At 39.5% G+C, this 18,447-nt stretch overlaps 2 protein-coding genes across 4 annotated transcripts in view; one reads left to right on the forward strand and one right to left on the reverse strand.

Annotated features, from left to right (window-relative positions):
- LOC134359044 (L-seryl-tRNA(Sec) kinase) overlaps positions 1-18,447 on the forward strand; it is a 42,414-nt gene that overhangs the window by 12,167 nt on the left and 11,800 nt on the right. For all 3 annotated transcript variants that reach the window (XM_063071878.1, XM_063071879.1, XM_063071880.1), the window contains exons 5-6: positions 4,733-4,826; positions 6,238-6,442. In XM_063071878.1, coding sequence (XP_062927948.1) covers positions 4,733-4,826; positions 6,238-6,442 — 299 coding nt within the window. The remainder of the gene's footprint in view (positions 1-4,732; positions 4,827-6,237; positions 6,443-18,447) is intronic.
- LOC134359043 (disintegrin and metalloproteinase domain-containing protein 9-like) overlaps positions 14,166-18,447 on the reverse strand; it is a 72,702-nt gene continuing 68,420 nt past the window's right edge. The window contains exon 22 of the mRNA XM_063071877.1: positions 14,166-16,674. Coding sequence (XP_062927947.1) covers positions 16,545-16,674 — 130 coding nt within the window. The 3' untranslated portion in view covers positions 14,166-16,544. The remainder of the gene's footprint in view (positions 16,675-18,447) is intronic.

An 18,447-nucleotide genomic window follows, 5' to 3' on the forward strand; every position in this document is an offset into this window, starting at 1 on the left:
TAACCAGAGTTTTATAGAGCTGCATCATTACATCGCGACTCTTAAACTCTATCCCTCGACTTATGAAAGCTAACACCCCATAAGCTTTCTTAACTACCCTATCCACCTGTGAGGCAACTTTCAGGGATCTGTGGACATGTACTCCCAGATCCCTCTGCTCCTCCACACTACCAAGTATCCTGCCATTTACTTTGTACTCTGCCTTGGAGTTTGTCCATCTGAAGTGTACCACCTCACACTTCTCCGGGTTGAACTTCATCTGCCACTTCTCAGCCCACTTCTGCATCCTATCAATGTTTCTCTGCAATCTTTGACAATCCTCTACACTATCTACAACACCACCAACCTTTGTGTCGTCTGCAAACTTGCCAACCCACCCTTCTACCCCCACATCCAGGTCGTTAATAAAAATCACGAAAAGTAGAGGTCCCAGAACAGAACCTTGTGGGACACCACTAGTCACAATCCTCCAATCTGAATGTACTCCCTCCACGACCACCCTCTGCCTTCTGCAGGCAAGCCAATTCTGAATCCACCTGGCCAAACTTCCCTGGATCCCATGCCTTCTGACTTTCTGAATAAGCCTACTGTGTGGAACCTTGTCAAATGCCTTACTAAAATCCACATAGATCACATCCACTGCACTACCCTCATCTATATGCCTGGTCACCTCCTCAAAGAACTCTATCAGGCTTGTTAGACAGGATCTGCCCTTCACAAAGCCATGCTGACTGTCCCTGATCAGACCATGATTCTCTAAATGCCCATAGATCCTATCTCTAAGAATCTTTTCCAACAGCTTTCCCACCACAGACGTAAGGCTCACTGGTCTATAATTACCCGGACTATCCCTACTACCTCTTTTGAACAAGGGAACAACATTCGCCTCCCTCCAATCCTCTGGTACCATTCCCGTGGACAACGAGGACATAAAGATCCTAGCCAGAGGCTCAGCAATCTCTTCCCCTGCCTCGTGGAGCAGCCTGGGGAATATTCCGTCAGGCCCCGTAGACTTATCCGTCCTAATGTATTTTATCAACTCCAACACCTCCTCTCCCTTAATATCAACATGCTTCAGAACATCAACCTCACTCATATTGTCCTCACCATCATCAAGTTCCCTCTCATTGGTGAATACCGAAGAGAAGTATTCATTGAGGACCTCGCTCACTTCCACAGCCTCCAGGCACATCTTCCCACCTTTACCTCTAATCGGTCCTACCTTCACTTCTGTCATCCATTTTTTCTTCACATAATTGAAGAATGCCTTGGGGTTTTCCTTTACCCTACTCGCCAAGGCCTTGTCATGCTCCCTTCTTGCTCTTCTCAGCCCCTTCTTAAGCTCCTTTCTTGCTTTCCTATATTCCTCAATAGACCCATCTGATCCTTGCTTCCTAAACCTCATGTATGCTGCCTTCTTCCACCTGACTAGATTTTCCACCTCACTTGTCACCCATGGTTCCTTCACCCTACCATTCTTTATCTTCCTCACCAGGACAAATTTATCCCTAACATCCTGCAAGAGATCTCTAAACATCAACCACATGTCCATAGTACGTTTCCCTGCAAAAACATCATCCCAATTCACACACGCAAGTTCTAGCCTTATAGCCTCATAATTTGCCCTTCCCCAATTAAAAATTTTCCTGTCCACTCTGATTCTATCTTTTTCCATGATAATACTAAAGGCCAGGGAGCGGTGGTCATTGTCCCCCAGATGCTCCCCACTGAGAGATCTGTGACCCGACCCGGTTCATTATCTAGTACTAGATCTAGTATGGCATTCCCCCTGGTCGGCCTGTCCACATACTGTGACAGGAATCCATCCTGGACACACTTAACAAACTCTGTCCCATCTAAACCCTTGGAACTAATCAGGTGCCAATCAATATTAGGGAAGTTAAAGTCACCCATGATAACAACCCTGTTATTTTTGCACCTTTCCAAAATCTGCCTCCCAATCCGCTCCTCTGTATCTCTGCTGCTGCCAGGGGGCCTATAGAATACCCCCAATAGAGTAACTGCTTCCTTCCTGTTCCTGACCTACCCATATTGACTCAAAAGAGGATTCTGCTACATTACCCACCCTTTCTGTAGCTGTAATAGTATCCCTGACCAGTAATGCCACCCCTCCTCCCCTTTTTCCACCCTCTCTATCCCTTTTAAAGCACTGAAATCCAGGAATATTGAGAATCCATTCCTGCCCTGGTGCCAGCCAAGTCTCTGTAATGGCCACTACATCATAATTCCATGTTTGTATCCAAGCTGTCAGTTCATCACCTTTGTTCCTGATGTTTCTTGCATTGAGGTGCACACATTTTAGCCCTTCTACCTTACTGTCTTTGCACCGGTGGTGGGAATATTGGTTTCTTTTGAAAGGAAGAGTTAGATTGGGTGAGTGGCCATCATTGTTTGCAATAGCTTGTCATCAGAATCAGATTTATTATTCTAGACATATGTCATGAAATTTGTTATTTTGAGGTGGCAGTACACTGCAATACACAAAAAGAATTACTGTAAGTTATAACAAATGTGTAAAAATAAATACTGTAAAAAGAGTGCAGAGTAGTGAGGTGGTGTTCATGGACTGTTCAGAATCCTGATGGCGGAGGAGAAGAGCATGTGAACATGGTGGATATGCTGTGTTGGCACTATAATGTGTGGTGACATTTGTGAGCTGCACAAGCACATGCTTGGATTGTGTTGGCTGATAACACAAACAATGCATTCACTGTATGTTTCAATGTACATGTGATAGAGTAAATGAATCTGTGTCTGAAGAAGTTGTTCCTTAAAAGTTAAGTGTTAGTCCTTAAGTTTCTGTACCTGCTTCCTTACACTAGTAATGAGAAGAGGGCTGGCCTTGGATGGTGAAGATCTTTAAGATCTTTAATGATGAATTGCACCTTCTTGAGGCACCACCATTTAAAAATGTCCTCAAAGGTCGGGAGCCATGTACCCATGATGGAGCTAGCTAGGTTTACAACCATCTGTAGCGATCTTCAGTACTGTGGATTGGTGCCTCCATACCAGGCAATGATGGAACTAGTCACAGTGTTTTCCACAGTACATCTGTAGAAATTCACTAGAGCCTTTGGTAACAAACCAGATCACCTCCGACTCCTCATGAAGCATGGCCGTTGGCATGCCTTTTTCATGATTGCATCAATATGTTGGGCCCATGATAGATCCTCTGAGATGTTAACACCCAGGAACTTGAAGCTGCCCCCCCTTTCCACTCGTACCCCTCAATGAGGACTGCTGTGTGTTCTCCTGACTTTCCTTGCTGAAATACTCAAACCCGTGGTCTTGTTGACACTGAGTGCAAGGTTGTTGTTGTGATGCCACCCAGCCAGTGGATCTATCTCAGTCCTGTATGCCTCCTGATCACCGTTATGTGTTAACGCTATCAGCTGGATGGTGATCTGAAGTGTAGGAAGGCAGGTAATCTCAAGGGCTGCGTTGTTTTGGATTGATCCAAGCAATTCAAAAGCTTTTTTTTCCTGCATAGGCTTAAGGCTTGAACAAGCACAAAGACCTGACTTTTTGTCAGTTGTTGGTGGAGTTTTAAACACTATGTTTTACTGCCAACTCCCCCTGAAGTCCTATGATAGAGTGCAGACATCCTGCAATTCCCTGGTGTTCTGGGCTAGACTTGAGGCAGTAAAAGCAGCTCCATTCATTACTGTGGAGGAAAAGGGCTGCAAAATACATTGGCGGTTAGGTTATTTATGATTTATTTAAATTAATTCAGTTGGCTTAAATGTTCCTGTGTGTTTTAATTTTCATTTTTTAAATTAAAATAACTTATAATTTTTAAGTTGGATTAATTTTTAATAGTTTTAAAATGTTTGTGGAAGTTAGACATTTGGAATCATTCATTGTATTTTGATCGATTTGACAGCTAACAAGTCAGAAAGATTAAGCTTTGCCATCCGCCAGATTCTTTTTCAATTTTTCTATGATCCATCATTGTTTTGACTCCTCAGATGGGATTTGCATCAAGATTCACGTTCATGAAGTGCTGTTAAATAAGTGTGGGCTGTTCCTGTTTTAGTAGAAATCCTGGGACAATATTTTGTAATATATTTCTCTGACTGTTAACCAACTGATCTAAATCTGTACCTATGTCTTATGGTCTTATTCAGGGTGTGAAAGGTTATGGGGAGAAGGTAAGAGAATGGGGTTGAGGGGGAAATAGATCAGCCAAAATGAAATGGTGGAGCAGATTTAAAGAACCGACTGGCCTAATTCTGCTCCTGTGTCTTATCGTCTTATTATATTTCTCCAAATTATTACCCTATGAAATTTATGAATTGAAGTGGGTTCTGCATGACCATAGTTAGTGATTGATAATCAAAGCAATATTGGAATGTGAGAAACAGGTGGTAGATTAGGCCACATCTTCTCTCAAACCTCAACAGCATCAAAAACTTGTTTATTTAAAAACTTAATGTTCCTGTAGCAATAGACATCCCAATTGTGTTTCAGCAATTGAAGATATATTCCTGCACCCTAATACTATTACTTTTGTTTTTCAAAACTTATCAACACAGTTTCAACTTGGAAATATCGCATTGCTAAAGGCTGCTCTTTCCTGCTTTTTATTTACCCAAGTTTCATCTTAGTTAATCAGCAATTATTGAGATTAATTCAGAATTGCAAGAATACAATAATGATTTGACTCAATTATATAATTGTTTAAAATATTTGCTTTTGGCTTCACATTTAGGAGAGAGATCGTGCCATTTGTGCAGCTAATGCTCTTCATCAAGTAGATCAAGCCTTCCGTCGTTTAGTATCTCAAACCATGAAAACGGCAAAAGGTACAACTTATATAGTAGGAAAACATGAGAAAACAGGTTCATGAGTCCATTAAGAAAAGCAAGCCAGGCACTGGGTTTCAGTTGAAAAAGTACTGAATTCTAAAGTTGGGAAGTTGTGTTAAACTTTCATAAAACTTCATTTAGATTACATTTTCTGAATTTACCTAATTGATTCTTTAAGTTGTGAACAAGACACAGAAATGCTGGGCATGATTTTGGAACTGAGAGTATGCATTGATAAAGCTTAAGTGGAATGACATTTAAAAACATGAATGCACATATAACTGAAACATCATGATTCCAGGGAGCGGGGCCGGGAAAGGGAAGGAATCACAGTGAGTGGGGAAAAATCAAACTGGACAAAGCAAAAGGTTTCTGATACTAGAAATCTGAAATTGTCACCAAAATTTCTGGGAATACTCATGAAGGCAGGCAGCGACTATGGACAGAGATTTCAGAAACAGAGAGACTCTGTTTCCCTATTGCTACTGATTTTTGGCATTTTCTGCGTTTCTGAAGAAAAAGCCACAACTTGTAGACACAAGGAAAACAAAATAAAAGCAGGGGATGACTGGCCATGCGTGTTTTTATTGATCTTTTTTTTCTGGGTAACAGTCGGGTTACTCCCTCAGCAACAGAACTGTGCAGGCGCTTTCACACACACACACACTGAGGTGATTCAAGCTGAGGCAGCAACTGGAACGACAGTCTTCCGGCTCCAGACACCCAAGTTTGATCCTTACTTTGGATGCGCTCTGTGTGGAGTTTTAACATTTTCCCTGTGACTTTGTGGCTTTCCTCTGAGTGTTCCAATTCCCTCCCCCATGCCAAAGGCATGTGGGTTGGTAGATTAATTGGTTACTCTGAGTTATTCCTGGTGGAGGTGGGTAACTGGAGAGTTGCAGAGGTAGGGCAGATGATGAGAATGTATGGAGAAAAATGGGATTAGTGTAGATAGGTGCCTGCTTCATACATTCTATAGATACATACAATGAAAAAGAAAAAGAATAGAGAAGTATACTGATGGATTTAGATGAGGAAATTTGAGAGGAGACGAGAAAAGAAAAAAATTCCTTGTAGGACTGGTTGTGTCAAATGGCCTGCTTCCTTTGCCACCTTTCCCATGTAATCCTTTCAATATGACCAACCTTCTGCTTTTGTGTGCTCATTTATATCGTAATGCAGCATGTGTAGCAAACATTGATTCAAGGAAAAAAAATATTAACATGAAATGCTTCACATAAGATTATGTTTTTTTGGTTTAGTACAGTAAACAGAAAACAAAGCCATGAGGAAATAAGGCATTAGATCAAATTTGACTATACAGTTTGTTCAAATACCACGAAAATCTCTTTTTATTTGCCTTCAAAATTACAACTTTTCTCACATTGACAAATTATTTTTGCTCTAGCTAAGAACCTAAGTAAGTGTAATCTGAAGTTGCTGTCTGAAGAACTGAACAAGCTTAAGACTGTGCTTTTGGAAGGCCTCCGTCATCTGATCTCCAAGGGCAATCCTCTAAAGCCTTGTGATGTTGATGTCATTGTCCAAGAGTCTACACGTGAATTTGATCAGAAAAAGGAAGAAATTCTAAGGAATTTTCTAAAACCTGTAAGGTAATATGCTATGGTACTGTCCAGTTTGTCTCAGTTCTTAGTCTGAATTGGAAAAATCATTTACTGGAGAACTGTATAGAATTTTTATCGCCTTGCTGTATGTTGAGGTATACAGGGTAAAAGCATATATAATTGTTGTGCAATTCAAACAAACAAATCTGTTAAAAGATTGCAAATAAATTAACTTGTTTCACTTGTTTCATATAATGTACAGAAGTAAAATACCTTGGATGCTAGAAAGCAGGAAAAAAACAAACTAGAACTGTTTTGCAAATGTAGATACTTTTAGTAAGTTTAAAGCTGTAGATGGGGGTCGGCAACCTTTTTGCCTCGGTGGGACAGATCACGCATTAATGAGCAGACAGAGGGCCAGATAAATGCCATAAAAAACTTAGAATATGGGAATTATCCATTTAAATACATCTAGTTATGTTCTGCCTCAAATTAATGAATAATGTGTGCTAGAAAATCATTTGTGCTTAACCAAGGATGCCAATTAGTAATCAACTCAGTTTAGTTGTAATTTATTTCAATCAAGGCATCTTATGAATCTATTAAAAGGACACAAAGAATAAAACGTATGAACATGATGCATTGAATGGTGGTAAAATATGTATAATAAAAAAATAAAATTTTAATGCCAGCAGTCGCTAAATCAATGTGAAAGTTGATGCTGTTTGTTGCTTAAAAGCTTCTCAATATTGGGTGTCAGGCTTGTTGATGCCAAGAGCAAGACATTATCCAGATGGGCATCAGTCAATGTTGTTCTCAAATAGTTCTTGGTGTGCTTCATTTTTGAAAATAATTGCTCACACAGATAAGTGCTGGCAAACAATGATGCCATCTTTTTTGCATGGTCCACTAAGTTAGGATACATCCATAGAACTATAGAACCATAGAAACTACAGCACAGAAACAGGCCCTTTGGCCCTTCTTCGCTGTGCCAAACCATTTTCTGCCTAGTCCCACTGACCTGCACACGGACCATATCCCTCCATACATCTCCCATCCATGTATCTGTCCAATTTATTCTTAAATGTTAAAAAAGAACCCGCATTTACCACTTCGTCTGGCAGCTCATTCCATACTCCCACCACTCTCTGTGTGAAGAAGCCCCCCCAATGTTCCCTTTAAACTTTTCCCCCCTCACCCTTAACCCATGTCCTCTGTTTTTTTTCTCCCCTTGCCTCAGTGGAAAAAGCCTGCTTGCTTTCACTCTATCTATACCCATCATAATTTTATATACCTCTATCAAATCTCCCCTCATTCTTCTACACTCCAGGGAATAAAGTCCTAACCTATTCAACCTTTCTCTGTAACTGAGTTTCTCAAGTCCCGGCAACATCCTTGTAAACCTTCTCTGCACTCTTTCAACCTTATTTATATCCTTCCTGTAATTTGGTGACCAAAACTGAACACAATACTCCAGATTCGGCCTCACCAATGCCTTATACAACCTCATCATAACATTCCAGCTCTTATACTCAATACTTCGATTAATAAAGGCCAATGTACCAAAAGCTCTCTTTACGACCCTATCTACCTGTGACGACACTTTTAGGGAATTTTGTATCTGTATTCCCAGATCCCTCTGTTCCACTGCACTCCTCAGTGCCTTACCATTAACCCTGTATGTTCTACGTTGGTTTGTCCTTCCAACGTGCAATATCTCACACTTGTCAGTATTAAACTCCATCTGCCATTTTTCAGCCCATTTTTCCAGCTGGTCCAAGTCCCTCTGCAGGCTCTGAAAACGTTCCTCACTGTCTACTACACCTCCAATCTTTGTATCATCAGCAAACTTGCTGATCCAATTTACCACATTATCATCCAGATCATTGATATAGATGACAAATAACAATGGACCCAGCACTGGTCCCTGTGGCACACCACTAGTCACAGGCCTCCACTCAGAGAAGCAATTTTCTACCACCACTCTCTGGCTTCTTCCATCGAGCCAATGTCCAATCCAATTTACCACCTCTCCATGTATACCTAGCGACTGAATTTTCCTAACTAACCTCCCATGCGGGACCTTGTCAAAGGCCTTACTGAAGTCCATGTAGACAATATCCACTGCCTTCCCTTCATCCACTTTCCTGGTAACCTCCTCGAAAAACTCCAACAGATTGGTCAAACATGACCTACCACGCACAAAACCATGTTGACTCTCCCTAATAAGCCCCTGTCTATCCAAATGTTTGTAGATTCTGTCTCTTAGTACTCCCTCCAATAACTTACCTACTACTGACGTTAAACTCACCGGCCTATAATTTCCCGGATTACTTTTCGATCCTTTTTTAAACAACGGAACAACATGAGCCACTCTCCAATCCTCCGGCACTTCACCCCTAGACAGCGACATTTTAAATATTTCTGCCAGGGCCCCCACAATTTCAACACTAGTCTCCTTCAAGGTCCGAGGGAACACCCTGTGAGGTCCCGGGGATTTATCCACTTTAATTTTCCTCAAGACAGCAAGCACCTCCTACTTTTCAATCTGTACAGTTGCCATGATCTCACTACTTGATTCCCTCAATTCCATAGATTTCATGCCAGCTTCCTTAGTAAATACAGACGCAAAAAACCTATTTAAGATCTCCCCCATTTCCTTTGGTTCCGCACAAAGCCGACCACTCTGATCTTCAAGAGGACCAATTTTATCCCTTACAATCCTTTTGCCCTTAATATACTTGTAAAAGCTCTTTGGATTATCCTTCACTTTGACTGCCAAGGCAACCTCATGTCTTCTTTTTGCCCTCCTGATTTCTTTCTTAAGTATTTTCTTGCACTTCTTATACTCCTCAAGCACCTGATTTACCCCCTGTTTCCTATACATTTCATACAACTCCCTCTTCTTCTTTATCAGAGTTGCAATATCCCTTGAGAACCAAGGTTCCTTATTCCTATGCAATTTGCCTTTAATCCTGACAGGAGCATACAAACTCTGCACTCTCAAAATTTCCCCTTTGAAGGCTTCTCACCTACCAATCACATCTTTGCCAGAGAACAACCTGTCCCAATCCACGCTTTTTAGATCCTTTCTCATTTCTTCAAATTTGGCCTTCTTCCAGTTCAGAACCTCAACCCTAGGACCAGATCTATCCTTGTCCGTGATCAAATTGAAACTAATGGCGTTATGATCACTGGAACCAAAGTGCTCCCCTACACAGACTTCCGTCACTTGCCCCAATTCGTTTCCTAACAGGAGATCCAATATTGCATCCCCTCTAGTTGGTCCCTCTATATACTGATTTAGAAAACTTTCCTGAACACATTTTACAAACTCTAAACCATCTAGACCCCTAACAGTATGGGAGTCCCAATCAATGTATGGAAAATTAAAATCCCCTACCACCACAACTTTATGTTTCCTGCAGTTGTCTGCTATCTCTCTGCAGATTTGCTCTTCCAAGTCTCGTTGACTATTGGGTGGTCTGTAATACAATCCCACTAATGTGGCCATACCTTTCCTGTTTCTCAGCTCCACCCATAAGGACTCAGTAGACAAGCCCTCTAATCTGTCCTGCCTGAGCACTGCTGTAATATTTTCCCTAACAAGCAATGCTACTCCCCCACCTTTCATTCCTCTACCTCGATCACATCTGAAACATCGGAACCCTAGAATATTAAGCTGCCAGTCCTACCCCTCCTGTAGTCAAGTTTCACTAATTGCTACAACATCATAATTCCACGTGTCAATCCACACCCTCAACTCATCTGCCTTCCCCGCAATACTCCTAGCATTGAAATATATACACCTCAGAAGATTTTTACCACCACTCACAACCTTTCTATCAGCAGATTTGCTTAAACTTGCAATATCATTTATTTTCACCCCAGCCACATTGTCAGCTCTGGCACTCTGGTTCCCATCCCCCTGCAAATCTAGTTTAAAGCCTCTCCAATAGCACTAACAAACCTCCCTGAAAGGATATTGGTCCCCCTGTGGTTCAAGTGTAACCCGTCTCTCTTGTACAGGTCCCACCTGCCCCAGAAGAGGTCCCAATGATCCTGAAATCTGAAACCCTGCCCCCTACATCAGTTCCTCAGCCACTTGTTCCTCCTCCAGAGCATCCTATTCCTACCCTCACTGGCACCTAGCACAGGTAGCAATCCTGAGATTACCACCCTTGAGGTCTTGCTTTTCAACTTCCTACCAAGCTCTCTATACTCACTGTCCAGGACCTCTTCACTCTTCCTTGCTATGTTATTGGTGCCTATGTGCACCACGACATCTGGCTGGTCACCCTCCCACTTCAGAATGTCATGCAATCGATCAGAGACATCCTTGACCCTGGCACCTGGGAGGCAACAAACCATCCTGGATTCTCCCACTTGGATGAATATATTTTCTACAGAAATCAAGCACTGACACATCTTCAAAATGAAATTTTGCTCTCAATATGTCGTCACGCTGCATCTCAATCAATTCCATTTGAAAAATATCTGATGCAGTGTCCACTGCCACATCAAATGGAGTAGCAAACAGCTTGCACTCATTTGCATGCAAGGGAAAATCAGCAAAACGATCAAGCTCTCATCAAGTGCAATTGAAAAAACTTGCAATTCATTGCAGGCATCCCTTAAACAACTTTAATCATCTGCTGACATTTCTTCAACTCGCTGTGTGATCGTTCTTGCTGACAGGCTGATAGATGCAAATAAAGATTTCTTTTCAAGACAAACAATATCCACCACTGCCAGTAAACATTCTTTGACAAACTCTTCATCTGTAAAAGGCTTAATCTTTTCTGCAATACGTTTTGAGACTTCGTAGCTGGCACAGGTATTTCCTTCATTTTCACTGCTTTTCTTGGCAAAAAATGATGTTTGTTTTCCAAAACTAGCCTTCATCCGCACAACTTCATCTTTCCTTGCTTGCCCAGTAAACTTGTTCAAATTTCCACTATGGCGGGTCTCGTAATGTTGCCTGATATTTGCCACCTTCTTCACAGCTACATTTTCTTGGCAAATGAGACAAACTGGTTTCCCAGCTTGCTCGATGAAGAAGTAATCTAGTGTCCAAGTGTCTTGGAAATTTCGGCACTCAGTGTCTAACTTCCGTGTTTTGCATTCATTGCCATTGGAATTTTTTTCTTTGATTTTATTTCGAAACGCGAGTTATTCAACAAGTATTGTAACACATGTAAATATCTGGATATTTAGCGTAGATTTCTTGTTAAAACACAGTGACGCTGTTTCTGTTTACAAATTTGAATGATCCCACCTGAAAACCTGCGCGTGCATGGAGAGTATCTAATAGATATTAATAAGGTAGTCTGCCCTCCCGTCATTCGTATATACCAGTGTTAGGTTTGGAACAAAACGGAACCTGGGACCAGTGTAACAAGATGCCATGCATGTCCATCAGTGAGGTCGCGTGAAACACTAAGAATAAGGAAAAATCACTCGCGGGCCGGATAAGCATAGTATCCCAATATTTGCTCGCGGGCCAGATCTGGCCCGCAGGCCATAGGTTGCCTACCCCTGCTGTAGATAAATAAATGTCGAGAGATAAGCTGGTGTGGTTGGGGAACTATTGACACAAACTGGGTTTTTTTTAACTAATGCTAAAAAAATCACTTAACCTCCCTATAGTTTAATAAAGTAATAAACTGAATAATTTAAAGTGGAAAATGGAATCTGTACAATTTAAGTAGAAGATGAGTTGCTAATGTGTAAATTTTGTTGAAAAATAAAAAAGTGGAAGTAATTAATTATAGAGTTTGAAATTTAAAATTTTTAAAAAATCAAAATAAATTCACCTTTTATTAAATGACACCAAATACTAATGATTTGAAAATAATCATCAATCCCACCTTATCTACACAAAACTGTAGAGTTCAGAGTTGGAATGTAGAAAGATAAGACACATCATCCAAAATAGGAAGCAAAAAAAAATTTTCCAGATACAAATGGAAAACATCCCTCGCAACACATACAAAATGCCGGAGAAACTCAGCAGGTCTGGCAGCATCTCTGGAATTCGATAAACGGTCGACATTTTGGGCCAAGAACAGAGTGGAAGTACAATTAATAATAAACAATCCTACTGGAATGTTGTCTTTAATATCTTGTAACTGAGATTTATAGGATTGCATTTGCAACAATTGTGATCTCTGTGTTAATTATAGATGGAGATGTACAGGAAAAACCTCATTGTCCTTTTGCCTCCATGTGAGCAGGTTATCAAATAGCTATAAAATGTGAAAGATATCATAAACTTGTTGCTAAAATGATTAACTTGTGCAGGAAGGCCTAAAACTGCACTGCACTTTAAATTTTTTTTTTTTGTAATATGCATACTATGAATTTTGACTAGACAGTATTGGCATTCAGCAGGCTGGTGGTTTATTAATCCTGAGCTACTAACTTCCATTCTGTGTTTATTGTTACAATTTGTAACACTTGACAATGTAAATATTTTGAAGCTCTAAAATGTTTCAAAGTAAAAGTTAAAGTTTGCTTTTTTATTTAGAAAATTTATGGATTATATTCATTAACACACTTATGGGATTTTTCACAAAGATATGAAATTTAAATTTCAAAATTATATTAACATGATTTCAAAGTTATAATAACATTATATAAAAGATAGTTCCAGCTGTGCAGCAACAAAGGCTGTGTGTACGGATGCATTTCAGTACTGCATAGGCGTGCACCAGTGAGGCTCAGAGGGAACAGTGGTGGTTACTATCAACAGACCTTCTGAACATAAATGACCACTGAAGAGGTGAGAGTGAATGATTAATAAATCAGAGGGATGCTTTATTAATGGATACTGACCAGGGACAGTTATCTCATCTTGGATTATTCATGGAGTTATTTTCCCTAACCTTTGAATTGGTTGATGCAGATTACATATAATTATGTCTAGGGTACAGTTCTGTCTGCATGCGTGTGATCTTAAAGTCATTGCAGAACTTTGTATCTGTGTAGCTTCCTTGTAAATGCTGCAATGAACCAGTGAATAAACGAAACCTGAGTTTCAATTGAATGCCATGGGTGCAAAGAATAACTGACCTCCCACAATATCCATGTCTTCTGCTGCCAAGACCTTCTCTCCCTAAGCATTTCTGCTGCTCTATAATCATTTCTTTCATTAAGATATCCCTTAAAACTTTGAGCAAGCTTTTTGCAATCTTTCTATTAAATGTTGTTGATACCACTTTTGTGAACACTTGAAATAGTGCTTTGTGCTAAAGAGAAGTAGTCGTTGTTATAGAAGTAGTGTGATTTCCAATAAGAACAGGTACTGTGATTAGAAATGAGAGTTGAACCAGAATTTGTTTGTGACATTTAATTGATAAATTCTGGAATTGCTTCCATCATATTGCTATAAATTTCTGCTTTATCATTTCCTTCATTTAAGTGATCTTTAGAAAAACAGTGATTTTATTAAAACAGTGAGTTCTGAACTATATGAAGGGACATCACATCCCCAGAATATATACAAGATAATAGCATAGTAAAACATTCTACTGCATTGTATTTTTCACAATATGTATAAAATTAAAATTTCCTGCATGTGTAACTATTAATTGACTGAATGATAATCCAAGTATCACCTGCATTCAAATGAATGAATATGGATGATTCTTACCAAACTAGTTCTTAGTATACGGTATTATACAGTACAATACTTGATTTAATTGTAATATCTTTGGGTTCAGTAGCAGTTATATTGTGATCCCATTGTGATTTACCACAGCACAAAATATCATGGTCAAAATCAATCAAATTTATTCAAAATTTTAAAAAGTGGATATTTGGAGCAAGGTGTAATTTAAGATCAGTTCCTATTTTTAGCAGTCATGGAACACTGGAGGTGCTTTAATATGCAAGACATGTGCAAAGTACTTGTGCAATAAATATGCATGTGAGTTGTGATTGGGTGTGGTACTCCACTTCTGTAATTCATTTCCACCAACTTCAATAGAGTTGAATTTTGGAACCTCATACAACCATCATACAATGTGTGTTTACTGCAAATCTTGAAGGATGAATTTCAATCCCACTTTTTAAAGAATGCATTATAATTGGCAAGGAAGCAAATCATGCTCATCAATGCAAGCATGTTTAACATTGGCTTCTATCTAGCTGACGTCAAAGGAGCATATCAACAGGATGTTGCTTTTCCAAGAACAAAATGTTCTATTTAGGAATATTACAATATGGATTACTTTTGATTTAACAATGTATGCACTTTACTTTCTGCATATTCTAGTCAGTAAGTCAGTCTATTCTGTGAAATGCATCCCTTAAGTTTTTATTGGGTAATTTTTTTCTCTTTAGTTTAAACTACAATTTTATACCCTCTTAAATTTTGTAATGAATGCACCAGTAAAAATTATATTTTTAGTTGTTAGCCAGGAATTTCTGTATGTAAGGTGTGGTCCTTTTGTAGGTGGAGATCCAGAAAGTTGATATTTACTGTCAAGAATTCACACGTTGGTTGAAATTTAACCCTTTCACGTGTTCAGAGCGATATCATAACAGTTAATCTGGCCTCAGCAACGGACCTTGATTTGGATTTGCAGAAAAATTATGAACTATTAGATTCAAATGTTATTTTTATTTTTGTTGCTCTAACTTAGGTTGTTGAAATAAAATAGGATTTAAATAATTTAATTTTAAAATTAAATGGAAGTTGAGGTTTGATACTTAAGTTTTCATGGGAAGGTGTACTAAAAATATTTGTTAACATTTCATTTTTGCCAACTCATTTCTAAATATGTGCTTGAAGCAATGTGGACAATTGAAGATCTGAAAAATTCCCTGTGGAGCATTTTAGAACAACACCTTTAAAATATTTCAACCTACATCAACATTAAAATGGTGTTTTCCATTTTTACATTATAAACTCACAAACCTTTCAACCAATTTGATTGCATTCTTCCAGAAAGTGAAAAGCAAATTGTAACCAATTGACAACTTCCTTCCCCCTAAAGTACTGTACTCACATATTACTTTTGATCTTAGTGTCCCTGCTTTTGCCAATGAGTAAGCAACTACTTTCCACTTTTGATCAAAAGTTATTCTGCATCAAAATATACATAAATTAGGTTCATGTGACTAAAATAGTGGTGATTGCAAGATAAATGTAGAGGCATATAGTGACAGTTACGAGATACATGGACATTAATAAAGTGCAATAGCTAAATGAACATAAAATAAGCAAATACAAGGAACATATTGATTACCTCAGTGAAGAAATTTAAGTGTCCAGAACTAAAGTCAATATAATAATGGCTTTACCTAAGCCCATTTCAGCCTGAGGCTTTTGGATATTAGTAGAAGAACAGTGAAGTCCTTTCCTTCATTATAAACTAACTGTATAAAGTATAAAGAAACTGGTACGCTGTGCCTGTGGAATGGAGTGGCCCAGCAATGGGTCAGAATTTCTGCGATGTTCAGAGTGGACCTTCCTAGTCCCACAAAGGTAAGCAAAAAAAAAAAGAAAATTCCTGTATTTTTCGTGATTTTTTTCAGGTTGACTAGTTAGGGCACTCCACACCTGGGAATAACTTATACTTGTGATGTTTTCTTGCATTTGCATCAGAATTCTGAATTCTCCGTCCTTCATCTGCAGTGGTATTTCCATTTGCATTATTTCAAGAATTTATTTTATTTAAGATGATTTTTGGATGACTATAAGTTGCCTGAGCAATTTTATGTGCAGTTCAGGCGTGGTACTATGTGATCCAAGTTTTGAAGATCAGTGGTTATTTTCTAAGTAATAAAATCAAGCTCCCTTCAGTTGACTATTTCCTTTGTAAAGTACTGTTATTAACAACAACAATTTTTCCCTGCTTGGTTCCATTAAAAAATAATATTCCTCGGAGATTGTAGCTTTTCATCCTAGACCCTAATGTTATTCTAGTTATGACACAAAAAAACTGCATTTCCATTAAAAATTCGACAAAACTGATTAAGCCTAGAATAACCATTTCTTAACAGTCATTGTCATAATTGGCAATAATATTAAGAAGTCAAAAATATTGTTTTGTCTTTTGATTTTCTGAGATTTTCACGCAATCAGTAATATAACAAAATGTAATTCAAATACTAGATTTCCATTAAGTGATGTGGATCGAACTTAGAATCTGGGAGGCACAGTAGGTCTTGGAGGCACAGTAGGTCTTGGAGGCACAAGAGGTTTAGGAGGTACAACAGGAATCTGATGTCTCGGTGCAGAAAGAGCTTGTTTTTCTGTTGAAACACCTGGCCTAAAGAAAGAAAGAGTTTTATTCATCTATTGATAATTTAAATTTAAGGATGTATTGTGAAGACACAGTGTCAACTCTAGCTCAGCCAATAGGTTCCAGATTCAAAATCCAGTCCAGCAAATTGGTTACAAAATTTCATCTGACTATTTAAAAAATGATGCTTTTCATAGGGGAGATTAAATTGAGGACCCGTTTGCTTACTTTTAAAAATTATATGCCATAATTTTACATCATATCTAGGCCAATGTTTGTATCTATTTCTTCGTCTACTGGGCTATGCCGTGAGTAGACTCTATCAATCTTCCTCGTAATTTTCCATCAGATCACCCCTCAGCTCCTCTATTCTGGAGAAAACAAACCCACTCTATTAATTCCTTCCTTATAACTGAAATGCTTCAATCTACACAACACTGTTGTGAATCTCCGCTGCACCTTCTCCATTACCACAGCACCCTTCATACAGACTGGCAACCAGTCCCTGATGCTCCACACTCGAAGGATAAAAAGCTGTGAAAATAATAGAACTTTTTATGGCACCTTTCACACTCTTCATAATGTCCTAAAACAGCGTACAACCTATTAAGCACAGTGTCCTCTGCAGCAAACTCCTCCAGGTTTGCAAACAACACAACATTAGGCATTATAGATAATGAAGAAGGTTATTGTAGATTAGTTAGGGAAGTCGGCTAAGGAGGGGCAAATGGATTTCAGTACAGGTACTTGTAAGGTGATGCATTTTGGATAGTCAAACCAGCATTGGACTTTAGGCTATGAATGGTAGGGCACTAGGCAGTGTAATGGAACAGAGGAACTTAAGAGTATGGTGCATTACTCATTGAAAATCGTGTCACAGATAGACAGGGTGGTGGAGAAAGCATTTAGCACGCTGGTCTTCATTAGGGCATTGAGTACATGAGTCAGGACGTTATGTTGCTTATGTATGAGTCATTACTGAGGCCACACTTGGCATGCTGTGTACTCTAGTTTTGGTAATCCTGTTATAGGAAAGATGTGGTAAAATGGAAAGAGTATAGAAAACATTTTCAAGGATGGTGCCTGGTGTAGGGGGTCTGAGTTATAAGGAAAAGTTGGCCAGGCTAGATCTTTATTCCTTCGAACATAGACAAGGTGGATGGTAACAGTCTTTTCCCCAGGGTAGGGGAGTCCAAAACTAAGAGGCGTAGTTTTAGGGTGAGAGGGAAAATATTTAAAAGTGACCTCAGTGACAACATTTTCACTCAGAGGGTGGTGAGTATATGAAACAAGCATCCAGAGAAAATGGTTGAGGCAGGTATGGTAGTATCATTTTATAAGCACTTGGTTAGGAACTCGGAGAGACAGGGCTTGGAGAGAATTGGGCTGAATGCAGGAAATTAGGACTAGTTGTGGGGAGGGGCACTGTGTTGGGATTTCAGGCAGGTGAGGCTCATCAGCCTTGGATAGCAGCCTGTCTGGGAGAAGGAAAATTGATTTTAAACCTCTGCTGCCTTACCCACCCATGGGAAAGGCTTTGGGAGTAAACCCTGAGGAAGAAATCTGGAGCTGGGGTCCCTAAGGCAGTTTGATGTGGTTTACAACTTCACTCTGGCAACCTCTGTGACGACACTGGTGCCAAGCTGTATTGGCGCTTGCCCTTCCCTTGGACTACATCAGTGACGTGGAGAGGGGGAACCTGCTGTGTTGGCAACAGCCGGTTCTTCAAATCTTCCCACCCAAGCTTGCACTCAGGAGAAGACACAGTCCATCAGAGGCACAAACCCATGTTTCCCTGGG

The sequence above is a fragment of the Mobula hypostoma genome, chromosome 19 (genome assembly GCF_963921235.1).
Source record: "Mobula hypostoma chromosome 19, sMobHyp1.1, whole genome shotgun sequence".
NCBI lineage: Eukaryota > Metazoa > Chordata > Chondrichthyes > Myliobatiformes > Myliobatidae > Mobula > Mobula hypostoma.